General features: G+C 37.4%; 1 protein-coding gene across 1 annotated transcript in view; it reads right to left on the bottom strand.

Annotated features, from left to right (window-relative positions):
- The window catches only part of lama2 (laminin, alpha 2), a 189,317-nt gene that overhangs the window by 91,598 nt on the left and 84,094 nt on the right, over positions 1–13,625 (bottom strand). Inside the window, exons 17-21 of the mRNA XM_062436956.1 lie at positions 13,271–13,482; positions 12,471–12,582; positions 11,799–11,912; positions 8,698–8,825; positions 5,477–5,563 (exon numbers count right to left, since the gene is read on the bottom strand). Coding sequence (XP_062292940.1) covers positions 5,477–5,563; positions 8,698–8,825; positions 11,799–11,912; positions 12,471–12,582; positions 13,271–13,482 — 653 coding nt within the window. The remainder of the gene's footprint in view (positions 1–5,476; positions 5,564–8,697; positions 8,826–11,798; positions 11,913–12,470; positions 12,583–13,270; positions 13,483–13,625) is intronic.

The raw sequence follows: 13,625 nt of genomic DNA, 5'->3' as shown, positions 1-13,625 counted from the left end.
GAATGTGTGTGTGTGTGTGTGTGTCTGTGTGTGTGCGTGTGTATGTGTGGGTGTACATGGTGTGTGTTTGAGTTTAGTTTTGTGTGGTAGATGAATTCATACTTCAAGGCTTCTATTCAGTTATATTATGTTTGATTGCATACTGCCATGTTATCTGTATGGTGTGGTTTCTTTAAAGGGCCTCAGGAGGAAGTGAAGGTATTTATAATGGGGAGTCTAGAGTGTGTGAAGAGGATATATTAGGAGGGTCAGACACCTGGTCAAAACCATCAGAGTGTACAGGAAGCAGATGGTGAGCACAAGTGGTAGAGAGTTACAGAAAAAGAGGGAGAGGGGTTGAGATCATAAACGTTATGTTCTTTTATTTTTAGTGTTATGAAAGGCGAGTTGGCGCCAGGGCATAACAGGCCCTGCTCCTCCCCTCAAACACTTTTCAAGCATTTCAAAATGATTTTGTTCTGTTGCTGCATATCTTCTGTTGAAAGTGAAAGTTGACACTGGCTATTTCTACAAATTAAATGGGACTTCCATATAAATATACATGTTGTCTATTTTTTGTCATTTACCTTTAAGTATATGTGTGTTAAAGGGCAGGTATGTTATTTTTTGAGCTTTTGAGGGTTTTTTTAATTATCATTTTGTAGCTTCACATGTGTGTTTTATATGTATTCAAATCCGAAATTTCAAATTTCAACAGCATTCTGGCTTTAACCCACATCACTGCTTTCTGCTAATGGCTGATGGCTGATTGGGCATTTCCATTTGAAAAACCCAAAGGAAAGCTGGTGGAATCGTCCTTTAAAGGTGGAGTCAGCAATTCTAATTCTAATTCTTCTTTTCACATAGAAAGTGTTTTCTCAAAAACAGATACGCCTCCATTTTAGTAAATGTATCAATCCAAACTCAATCTGAGACAGTCTCACAGAGACTTTATGTTCCAAGTCCAGTGGCTGGCATTTTTCTTGTTCTTGCCTGATTTCCTCTGTCTGCTCTGTCTGTTTTGTCTCCAGTCCCTGGTCTTGTCTCTTCAGCCCTGTTTCCCAGCCCTGTATCCCAGCTCTTCCCAGCTTCCAGCCCAATCCTCAGCCCCAGGTTCCCAGCTTCCAACCCAGTCCTCAGCACTAGTTTTTCGCTACCTGCCAAGCCTCAGCTCCAGGGTTCCCTGCTTAAGGGCCCAAGATTCTCAGCTACCTGTCCAATCCTCAGCCACAGTTACCCAGCCTCCTGCCCAAGCTTCCAAAGACTTTCATTTTCTTTCTCTGGCCTTGTTTCTATGATATCCCTGTCTCCTTGCCGTTGAATGTCTGCACTTCACTTGCTCCGTCCCACGTAACACTTGTTTTTGTTTCATTGTTACTTTTACAGTTTTCAAGAGTAACCCTTGCTGCCACTTCAGGCTGCCAAGGAACAAAGTTACACCTTTCCGTTGACTTTCTGCACTCAGTCAGTGGGTGCAGTTATGGAAATATCAGCACTTCTCATAAAGCAGCCACTTCAGTATTCTGTCTCCCTTTCTCTCTGAATATTGAAGATCCGATATTCAAACTTAGCTACCTATGCAGGTTTGCAAATATGCAAAACTCGACAATGGAGCTTTTTTTTCTCCATCATTCAGCATTGAGCAATAGGGTCCTATAGTAATACTTTTTTTTTTTTTTTACTTTTTTTTTCTTGCTAAAGCCAAACAGTTTTTCTTAACATGAGAGATTTATTTCTGTTTGTGCTGTTGTCACCAGTTTGAAGTGGATTGGGTTCAGTTGTTTCAAGTCTGACAGTTGCAGGGTTGCCTGTTTATTTTACCAGGTCACTGTCGGACAAATGCGATCAAACCATATACCCACAGTGCTAATGAAGCCCAAAAGCTGGGAGTTAAACTCATTATTAATCATATCTAGTTTTTTGTTTGTTTATATCTGAACCTTAACTTTGGTTATTTCTTATTTAGTTCTTTGATTCTACAGGTGTCTCTTTTTATCACATTTTATATCAAAGCCAACAGTTGTTGTGTTTCATACTTAAAAAAGGGGAGCCAGACAGACAGAAAGGGGGAGAGACATAAAGACAGAGGCAGATGATTTTTAGAAAAAATAAGCCTTGACATTTTTAGTCTTTTATCTTTCTTTGCCAGACAGATAATGTCACTCTTCACTTCCAAAAACATTGTGTTACTTTCCTTTTCTAGAACTTACCGAAGTGGCCCCCCCTTCCAAAAATGTTTGACAATTTTTCTGTCCTAAATTCACTTGTCAATATGATCCTATGCCAGAGTTGTTTTATAACTGGTATTGACCCATGATTGATTGTATTCAGTGTCTGCTCAAGATTTATATTTGTATTTATTCACAAGACATTGACAATATTCATTAAAACCACAGCAACAATGATATTATTTTATATATTACTAAGTATTATAGTAAATTTACACTAATACTTATTTTATTGCAACAAGTACTCTATTACCTATCATACCTCAGTGCAAATAACATACAATTTGGTCGGATGATCCCTTAGAAGTATTCATCATTTTATTACTATAAAGGTGTTTTTGGAGGCTTTTTTCCATTTCTAATTGACCTGACTAAAATTTCTTGAAGCTGTTAGGCTAATACTGATAAATGTAATAACATAAAAGATCATCATAGCCATCGCAACCACTTCCACATATACTAACAAACCCTAAATGGCACTAAATAACAGCTTACAACTCAACGTCTTTTAGATGACTTATTTGTTAGACAGCTGCATTTAAAAAAGCTTTCAGCTAAATTCTAAATGGCTGTTTATGGACAGGAAATTGAAAAGCAGAATCACTTAGCAGCAAGCGGATGGTCTATTAGCATGGGTGGAATAGAGTAGCTTATTTTGTTAAAGCCCATAATACAGACAAATTGGCACATTACAATTAATTACCACTAACAACAACAAAAGCACTGTAGATAATGAAGTGTAATGGCAGGTAGTGTGCAGCAGATATCAATTAGACTAATAGAACAAGAAACAAGCAACTGCTGATTACCTCTTTAATATAGTCATTACTAATAAAATATTATTTTACATCATGTTCGAAGTCAGTGTAAACACTCAGATGCGTTCTGTATATTCAACAGTAGATCATGTTCATATCCACATATGTAAGCTCTCCATCTCACCAGAACAAACAAGCAGACAAACTCATATCAGTTTATAAACTATATAGATCATCTTTTGTTGCATTAAAACACACATACATTGTAATACACACACACTCACTAATGGATGGAAGTACACTGGAATAGTTGGCTTCCAGTCTGCACTAGATCATATCTGTCAATATCTGGGTTTTGTTACAATGTAGATGCCATACTGAGTTAAAGAATGGACTGACAGTGAGTCAGTTTGCCTTTCAGAGGAAAATGAGGTTTATAAAAAGACTAACAGGCAGACAGAGAGATTCTGCTGTGGACAGCATGGCGAGGCATGCAGACTATGCAGGGCAGTGAGGCCCTGTGGACACAGGCACCTCTCTTTTAACTGGCAAGTCTGGAAGTGGAACTGAACCCCTATTTGAAGCACAGTGCTTCATCACTAAAATGATTATCTTCATCAGTATATTTACCGACAAAACAATGACTGGTAACAAAATAGAAAGTCTCCTTTTTACCAGCTCATGAAAGCATTTCACTTCAATCATCAACAAGGAAAGCAGACAGTTTGTACAGCTGGTGAAGTACAGTCTACACAAATCCAAGCTTCAATAACAGAAAATTCAAGGATGAAAAAATCATTGAACATCATTGTAGAGGACACACTGTCGTGTTCAGTGTATACCGTTTCCAAGAATGTTGCCTTCAATGGCAAACTATAAGAAAACCAAGCTAGCACTCTGAAAGAAGAGATGTCTCTTGACATCTTGACACCCAACCAGACCTATTTTGATATAGTTTAGTCTAGTCAATGCTCTCCGATCTCAAGAATATGACAGCTACATTATAAATCAATTTGTTGAGTATCTGGGTAGCAATTTCTAACAAAGCATCCTCTGAACGGGGTTTAGAAATGAAAGAAGAAGAAAGAAGAAAAGAATAACATTGGATCAGTGTAATGTAAAACGTATTATTACTTACAACTTCAGATATAATATAGTAGATTAAAACGTCTTTATAAATGACTTACTAATATTTATAACTTTAGACTTAATGGTTTAGTGAGAAAGTGAGAAAGGTGAGTATTTATTTATGATTACCAACATTTAAAACTGCAGCATTACCAAACAGAAGGTATAGCCAAAAACCCAAAAGTTGTTCTTAATAATTAGTAAATGACTCATAACTCCAAAACCTTTTAAAGGGTGACAAATAGATGCCAATATTTATGTGATTCATTCTTATGTGTCTTGATGGTACTTTCTGACTAACTTTTTACTGAAAACCTTCACACAGAAGGGCAGAAGCACTTCTGAAAACAAGCAAGAGAAAACATTCCTTTTTTCATAAAAAAATATAGTAGATGTTTGAGGCCATTTTGTTATTTTGTGTACTGAATAATGGCAGTATCCTATAGAAAATAACTATTGTACAACATAGCAAGGACTCGAACCTCAGGTCTGCATCACACAACAATATGGTGCCAACAGTATTCAGTTGTTATTCAATGTTCAGCTGGGCTAGGTAAACACAAGGCTTTTACTGACAACCTGACTTCAGAAATGCAAGGCTAACACCTGCACTCTCATACACTTTGTGTATAGGAATTAAACTACAATAATATTCTCCACAGTGAACCAAATTAACGCTCCTGAATATGAGCTCATAATTTGGACTGTAGAAAAACAGAAAAACAGTCCACATGTATTTTACAGAGCCTGGATGGTAAAGATAACATTTTCTCCACTGTCTGCGTCACTGAATGACAGTATATAGCCTGAAGTTTTAACAAGATTTGCATCTAGAGACACTTTTTCATTAGTCCTGGGTTGGTAAAGACACTCACAGCTAATGGAACGAGAATGTCAAGCAACTAATAAATGCACTGTGCACAGGAAGCGAGATGGACAATGAGACATATGGCAAGCACTCAAACACAAGTTAATGAGCAGCAGGTTCTGTTTTCATTTGGGAATGGCTGACTGCAGCCCAGGCTTATTCTCAAAATTGTCATACTGAGGAATGACAACCATAAATTGGGTTTTTATTTTCTAAATGATTGTTATGCACATTTCTAAATTATGCAGGTAGTTATGCACTGAAACCACAGCTCTGTCATTGATTAACCAGATGTGTGACAGTTTTGATCAATGAGGATGTTTCTGTATCATATGGAAATAACGGTAATGGTAATAAACTTAGCTAGACTTTAAAATCAAGCTCAAAGACAGAATGTTTAACATAAAGGCATAAAGTATGTGCATATGTGTGTTTTCTTTTGTGTGATTTGTGTGTAACTTCTGATATTCAGTGTGTGCTTTGTGTGTATGTATGCGTGCGTGCCTGTGTGTTACCTGTCACATCGTGGTCCTGTGTATCCAGGCTGACACTGGTCGCACAGCAACTCCCCTTCTTCCCCCAGGTGGCAGGTGGGGCTGAAGCTGTTGCGATTGCCGAGACGACGTTGTTGTTGTTGTTGTTGTTGTTGTTGTTTTTGTTGAAGTTGTTGATGGATCCCGTAGCGTTGTCCCAGCGTGGAGAGGGGGATGAGGGAGAAGAGGAAGAAGAGGAGAGGACAGAGCCGAGTTAAGGCCATTGTTCGTCTCCCTCCGCACACGCACCTGTGTCCCTACTTTCACTTTTCAATCCTCGCCATTCACACTCTGAAAGACACAGACTTAACTTTTCGCTTCTCTTACACCCACACACATCTGTCTGTACTTTCACACACTCGCTGAATTCGAAATCACTCTTCTTCCCTAAGAATTGTACCCTAAATGAACTGAGAGAGCGAGACAGAGGCAGAGGGAAGCAATAGTCTCTTACCCCTCGTTTTGTCACCCTCCCACTTCCATAAACTATAGATAGTTCTGCTGGCTCGGGTTCCAGGTCCCAGACTGACTCATTAGCTGACAGACATGGCTGAGTTAAAAGCAAGCTAGCTCGGCCGGTGAGTATAAGAAACAAATAACTGTGAAATAACACTTAACTGTAATAAAAAAGGGTCATAATTGAATAATAGAAGTTGTAGAAAGGGTGATATAACAGTTTTACGGCATTTTTTTTAAACTAGCCATAGTGGCCAGAAGTTGTTAGTGTATACAGTTTTGAGAGTTTGACTCAAGAGGCGCACATTAGCAAAAAAAGTTATATATAGCTCTTTCAGAACAATATTAACCCTTTTTTATTGATTATATTACCTGCTAATTTATAAATGAATATGTGGGTGGATTATATGGATAATGCTATTTTGGAACAGTGCTATATGTCACAATGATGACAATGGAAAGAGTGTTTGTTTTTGGCTAATCAGATAACAAATCAAGGTACTTGTTGATATTCATGCAAATGTAATACAAATCACTTGGAGAGGAAACACATTCTTCCAAATGAGTTATTCTAATAATAGAACACACTGAAAGCTTTTAATCTAAATCTAACACAGACCCGCATCAAGAATTTTGGAGAATATTTAAATCCTTTTTACAAGGAATAATTGTTCAAAATTTCAAGAGAGTCAGACTCATGATCACAGAAGTATGTAAGTGAAGTCATGAAAGCTAAATCTGGTTAAAATTGCACAAATATGTCATTTAACTAGGCAAAGGCTATACACAAAAACAGTGACATAAAAAAGAGAGGAATATCAAAAGATAAATCAATTACATACATAACAATTATATTTCTAGGCCATCGATGTATATATGTTAGGTGCTGAATGTGAAATTCAAAAGAGGAGCGGTGAAAAAAAGTGGAATTTAATTTTTAGATGAAAATGTTCATGGATAAATAGTATGAACAGATTGATAGATACTCATTTATGATAGTCAAAAAAGACTGGAAACACTCTTGGCAGTGTGCTAATTAATCCCTGATGTGAGTAAAAAGGAACAGCACTGAAAAACTAAACTAATTTGTATTGATCTGCCACAAATCGCCACCCTGCTTCCTATGCTGGAACTAATATGGACATCACTTTGCCAGAGATGAGACATTACTGCTAACTGAAACAGTCTGACTGGCTGGCTGGCTATTTGAGTGATTGGCTTGAGTGAACATAAGAGACTAGACGGCTATTTTGAGGGGTTGAGAGGAACGGCACCTTTAAGCTATTATTACTGCAAGGGTTTAGAGGGAGATAGAAAAGTTGAGAGGAGAGAAAGAGAGAGAGTTGTGTCTTTCTTTAGCTCTAAGAGGTTTGGACATGACGTGTCATGACTGCATGGAAATTCTCAGCTGCTGCTGCCTGTGTGTGTGTGTGTGTGTGTTTGTGTGTGTGTGTGTGTGTGTGTGTGTGTGTGTGTGTGTGTGTGTCCACTTTGGTGACATCAGTGAACTTAACATACAGCATCTCTCTCTGGCCATTTAGAGAAATTACAGATGAATATTAGCAGAGGTTATATTTCCAGCTGTGTAAAAATCCAGGTGAACTAACACTTCTATATTTTTGTGTGTGTATCAGTTTTTCATCATCAAGTTATACCTGACCTGGTTTTATCACTAGGTCAGCAATCTCACAGCAATATAGAAGGTTGATCAGGGCCAACAAAGGCCACGAAGACCTCCCTTCCAATAGAGAGGGGCTACAGTAATTCACCAAGTTATGGAGAAGAGGTCAATGTCAGTTTGACAGAGCAGACCCTGAGTTAAGACAACTTTTGTTGGGCGCAGTTTGATCAAGCTGCAAAAAAGTGTCTTTGCTCTCTGGATAGTTTCATGTGATGCAGCTAAACACATCTGCTTCAGGGGAAAATTGGTGATTGAACAGACCAAATTATTTCAAAAAAGAACTCAACAGATTTTATTTAATAGAATTAATATGTTTTATATGTATTTTAACACTAAAAAAGACTTTTCAAAAACTGAAAGTCATCCCCATTTCTTTATGTACACCATTTTTTATTTGATTATCTTGGCTACAACATTTCCCATGAGGCGAATGTACAGCATTATTGTCCTTGGGCCAACACTGTTTAGCCAGGGGGACTAATGTGCAATCTCTTCCAGTATATAATCAATAATGGCTGTTATGAATTTGATCAATCAAGAGTTAATTAAGAGACAATATGCAAATGAGGTCCGACTGTATTCCTTTTGACAGATATCTGTGCTTGCAATGTAAGCACAGCAAGTGCTTTTCCATACCAGACTAAAAGGGTTTAAACTACTGTTATTCCATGTGGGAGGTTGGAGTTTACAACTGCGTAACATTTTCTGGCCGAATTTACGTTGATGCTACCAACAATGATGACATTTCTACCCACAGGGATAATGTTGATCCACTTATTTTGATGTTCCTACCTGTGATGATATTTCTATGTGTGTAATTACAATGATATTTATACCTGGTGATGAAGCTGCTACTGTGTGATATATTTTCAAGACCCAAAGAAAAAAAGTAGTCTGAGTATGAGGAGAGGAGAGGAGAGTAGAAGAGAGCATTATGAGGAGACGGGTCAAAAAGAGAGAATTGGGGCCACGGAGTCATCAGAGGGGTCAGCAGTGATAGATTGAGGTATTTGATTAAATTGTATCTTCGTGGAGGAATTAGCCCCCGCGCGTCTTGAGAACTTACTTGTTGCCAGGCAGATTGAGTGGGCAAGCGCAGAGCTGACAGTCTGCAGGTGACCCACGGGTGGCGTTGCCATAGTAACCATGTTGGCAGGTGTCACAGTGGGGGCCTGTGGTGTGGTGGGAACAGTCCTGGAGGAGACACATGGGTTAAAGTTCATTTATGTCAAGAGAACACAAGGTTTTTGGCAAACACTTCATTTCCTATCTCTTTTTTTTGTTGTTTTTTTTGTTTTGACAGATTGTGTGTTTGTGTTGTATTAAGTATTTATTGTTGTTGTTGTTAGGTGGAAGAACAAGCTGATTAAAAGTCACCAATTAAGTGAATTTGTAATTAATAGCTAGGGTAGGATGCTACCGAAGATAAATAATATTTTATGATTTGTTTGTTTATGATTTAGCACTTTGTAACTTGGATTTGGAAAAGTACTCTATAAATAAAGTTTATTATTATTAATAAGAAGAAAACGAGTAACCTGCCCTATTTTAATGTAATCAGTGTCACACTTTACTTCTAGATGTTAAAGGTCAGAAAAGTAAAAGCTTAAAAGGCTCAAGGGTTACAGCACTGCAATAAAGTCAAATTAAATTATTATCAAGTAGAGAGCATGAGGTGAAGCAATCCTGAGGAGGTCAAGGTTAATGTTCTGGTTTAGTATTAGCATCGCATCACATTTTGTTACAGCAGTACCCAAGCACGTGACACGCAGAGACAATCAAAACACTCACACTAATGTCCTTCACAACCTGTCAACAAATGTGTGTATCGGTTAAAGCTGAGCTGAATATACTACTGAGCTGAATATAATCATACATTCAGCTCACAGTCCAGCAATACAATACACAATACATGGTTTATGGTTCACTACACCCCATTATTATTAAGAAAGTTTGACTGAAAACAAATTATTCTGGCAGAAAAGTCAACTAGCTTCCTTACATATTTGTGCAAAGTATAATTATGTTGATTATTGGTATTATTATTTTATTCTATATTTTTATTATTTGAACGCCATCATTTTGTATCTATAGGTTGACCACTTTTTTCCCCTTCCTCAGAAAACACAGTCCTCTGGCAAGTGTGTGCAACAATCTGTCCACCTGTCACTGCGTATGAATATGTATACAGGAGGTGTATGTGTGGATCTATGAGTGACTTAAAGTCAAGTTGTCTTTCTGTGTGTGTGTCTGTGTGTGTCTGTGTGTGTGTGTGTGTGTGTGTGTGTGTGTGTGTGTGTGTGTGTGTGTGTTTATATTTGTGTGCCAGTCTGTCTGTCTGTGCTTTTCTGTCTCAGAGTGTGTGTGTTCTCTCTCTGACACATCCCAACATCCTCCTCATCTATAATGAAACATAACATGGTAATACAAAACCCACAGCTCTCTCTCTCTCTCTGTGTGTGTGTGTGTGTGTGTGTGTGTGTGTGTGTGTGTGTGTGTGTGTGTGTGTGTGTGTGTGTGTGTGTGTTGGGAGGTGTGTATTTGATGCTAACTGACAGCTTAAGCCTAAGGCGATGTATTGACGGGGGAGTGATGATGCGTGTGCGGATCCACATGAGCAGGTTGGCGTATATGTTCATGTCTATTAGTGTGTGTGTGTGTGTGTGTGTGTGTGTGTTCATGCATTAGTGCACTGGTAACTGTGTATGTGTGTGTGTGTCTCCCTCTTAATTTTTATCTTTGTGTATGTGTATTTTGTAGGAAATCAGGCTGTAAATGTCATAACCTAAAGTTCCTCTAATGGCCACTAGATGGTGGCTCCAAGAGGATTTCCTTCTTCCAGACTTATTGGCAGTATCCAAAAAGATAGTATTGAAGATAAAATGACTGAGAAAACTCACAACTTCATATGTATTAATCTTTTCATATGAAACCATTTGAGAGATAACATGAAGGACTGGTTATTGTTGTTGATAACAGTTTTTACCTGCACAGAGCCTGGTTCAGAGTTAAGAACTCATCAATAAAGTGCCCAGTATTTCAATTCACAGATATTTATAAACTAATCATATCTTCTACACTTTTCTCTAGAAAATCAACATTATTTAGTTTATTATTAATATTAAGTATATTATTCAGGAGCTACTCATTAGCAGCTCTTACTTTTTAGGTTTTTGCTGATTTGTTATTCATTTCTTGATAACTACTCTCTGCCTAACCCCAAGTCCTGCCAAAGAATTTTGTAATTTTCTTTTGACTACTTTTTTATTTTACAGGGCTTATTTGGAAAGTGCACCAATCAGGAGTTATGGTAAGGTTTTTTATGCAGGAATGTTATAGAAAACTGCTTTTATTTAAAGCCACATGTTCAAGGGCTTTAAGATGACACTGAGGTTTAAAGTGTCTCCCTGTTTAAACTCCCACAAGATGATATCATCACCAATTGCTGCTTGTGTTGCTCCAGAGTTCAAGCCTGTTGCCCAAATTTGGATTTTCTAACACTATCAGCTGCCAAAATCCAATTCAAGTTTTCAGAAACCAATCAGTGACATCAAAAAAACTACATTAATGTTTTTTCTACAATTTATAGCATGAACTCAGAACTAAAACAAACCAATACTCGTGAGCAATCTAAGCCTTTCTCAATTATTCATCAGAAAAATCAATACTGTCCATGCAAGCAGGTTGACTTTGAAAACAGAAAAAACAATTTCAGCTCATTTACTCATGACAGGCAGGTCACTTAACACTACTTAATGATGATAAACAGGATGACAGCTTTATGACTTAAAAGAGAAATTATAGTTATAATAATTTATAATTATTATAATTTGTTATAATGTGTTTAGTGCAGGCGTAGTACAAGCTATATTCTGTCTGAAAATTAAACTGTGGCTTAATATTCTGCACCATTCTGCACCAAGATATGTTTTCCATTTTAGTATCATCTTTGGCTTTTTGTAAATATCAAAAGCAGCAAGGTTTTTTAATGAGGTACATTTATTGTTGTCAACCATTGATGTCCTTTTCTTAAAGAAAAAAGCTTGTTTGTTAGTTTTACCTCGTTTATTTATTTTATCTTTTTTTTTTGGCTTATCAATTAAGACCAAAGAATAAGTAAATACATTAAATACATAAGACAAACAATACACTTACTGATCATCTTACCAGGCAGTGTCCTGTGACCTCGTGGCATTGTGTACTATGTCCGTGGCAACGACAAGCTTCACACACACCGTTATACAGAATCCCGTTAACCCTCCGAAAACCAAGAATACACTCCTGAAACACACAAACACAAACACATTCAGAAAGACAGGCAGACTGACATAGTTGTCTATCTTTAAGTTGCTGTAGTGTGGAGTAATTACTCTGTGATCTTCTAATGAGCACCTTAGGTGTGTCTGTTTGTGTGCAGTTATGTGTGTATCACTGCATCTTTCTGTGTGGGATCTTGTATGTTTGTAGATCTGACTTTTGTAAATTTCGTGCGTGTGTGTACACTAACATAATATGTCTTTCAAGACTCGAAATAACAGTAAGACAGCTGCACTCTTAAACAAAACACTACGCTGTGATGTTATTTTTAAGGATCTGTTCATCATCATTATGTTGAAAAATGCTCAAAGAAAATATGTTTGGACGTATTAAAGACACAATAAAGCCATACTTTTTATATGATGTAGGGACATTCTTAATGCTTATTTATAATAAATATGCACATTCTATATGGCTTTATATTACTTGAACTGGTGGCTTTTTTCTATTGGATATTGTAGAGGTTTTAAAAGTTGTAGTGGGCGTTAATATGTGTATTTATGTGTTAATGTGTGCATTTACCTCACATGAGTTTCCAGCATATCCAGGAGGACAAGAGCAAATTTCTACAGCCGATGCTGTGCTCTGTCCGCTGGCTGAGGGATTTGCTACCTGCATTGAGAATAAGTGGAGTCTGCAAACACACACAACCAAACACACACACGCACACACACACGTACATACACAGAATGCATGAACATGTAGCACATTGGTATCAGACATATATCTTCACACACATAAACAGGGCAGTTTGGCTGAATGGGTTTTTAGAAATACAGATATCTGAATTGAGTTTTTCAGGCTTGACTTTATGTTCAGGTTATAGAAAGTTGAAGAAAAGTTATTTAGAGGAAATGAGAAAGGGCTGCTTGTGAGTCAACTGTGTGGAAGATATTTTTCTTTATGAAAGCTTATACCAGTGGTATTTCAAAGCTGCTGAGATTTGATATTTTATGCCACCAGTCAAAACATGTCTTAAGTTTTATAACATAGTTTAAAGGCTGTGCAAAAATAATGCTTGCGTTAAGGAAATGTGTTTATTGTGTGTTTTGCTTTATGAGTTTATTCTGAATGTCGAATGATGAGCCATCATAGCAACAATAACTTCAATATTGCTGGTTCAAATCTGGGACCTTTGTTGCACCTCATTCTACCTAATTTCATCTCCACTATTGCTATCTAATAAAGCTATTAGTTGACCATAATAATAATAATAATAATGCTTAACACCATTCTAAAATAATATGTATGTCATCATACACCTACCAGGTTACATGTGATGCGTGAAGTGTACTGTATATGTGCATGTTTTCTGTTCATACCTGTACACAGCACTGAGGTCAGTGCTATAAGAGGCCCGCACCATCACGCTGCTCACATTGGCCAACACAGACAAGAAATCCCTGCGACTGATAGGCTCTTTTGTCTCTGATGACAGGAAGTTCTCAGGAAGGAGAGCGATGTGATTGGTGCTCGGTGACGACGGGTACACCGGTTGGCCATACCTTCTGTCAATAATCTTGAACCCGCCACCCTGGCAGAGAAAGAGGAAATGAACTTTTTAAGCTCTCCCTTATTTTATGTTTTATTGTTGTCCCTTTTAATTCCATCAATCCAATAAGTTGTTGCTCTCTAAATATATGCCTATTTCATGAAAACACTATCATATCCTACTGA

The sequence above is a fragment of the Scomber scombrus genome, chromosome 17, assembly GCF_963691925.1.
Source record: "Scomber scombrus chromosome 17, fScoSco1.1, whole genome shotgun sequence".
In the NCBI taxonomy this organism is placed as follows: Eukaryota; Metazoa; Chordata; class Actinopteri; order Scombriformes; family Scombridae; genus Scomber; species Scomber scombrus.
This window is presented reverse-complemented; position numbering and strand designations above follow the sequence as displayed.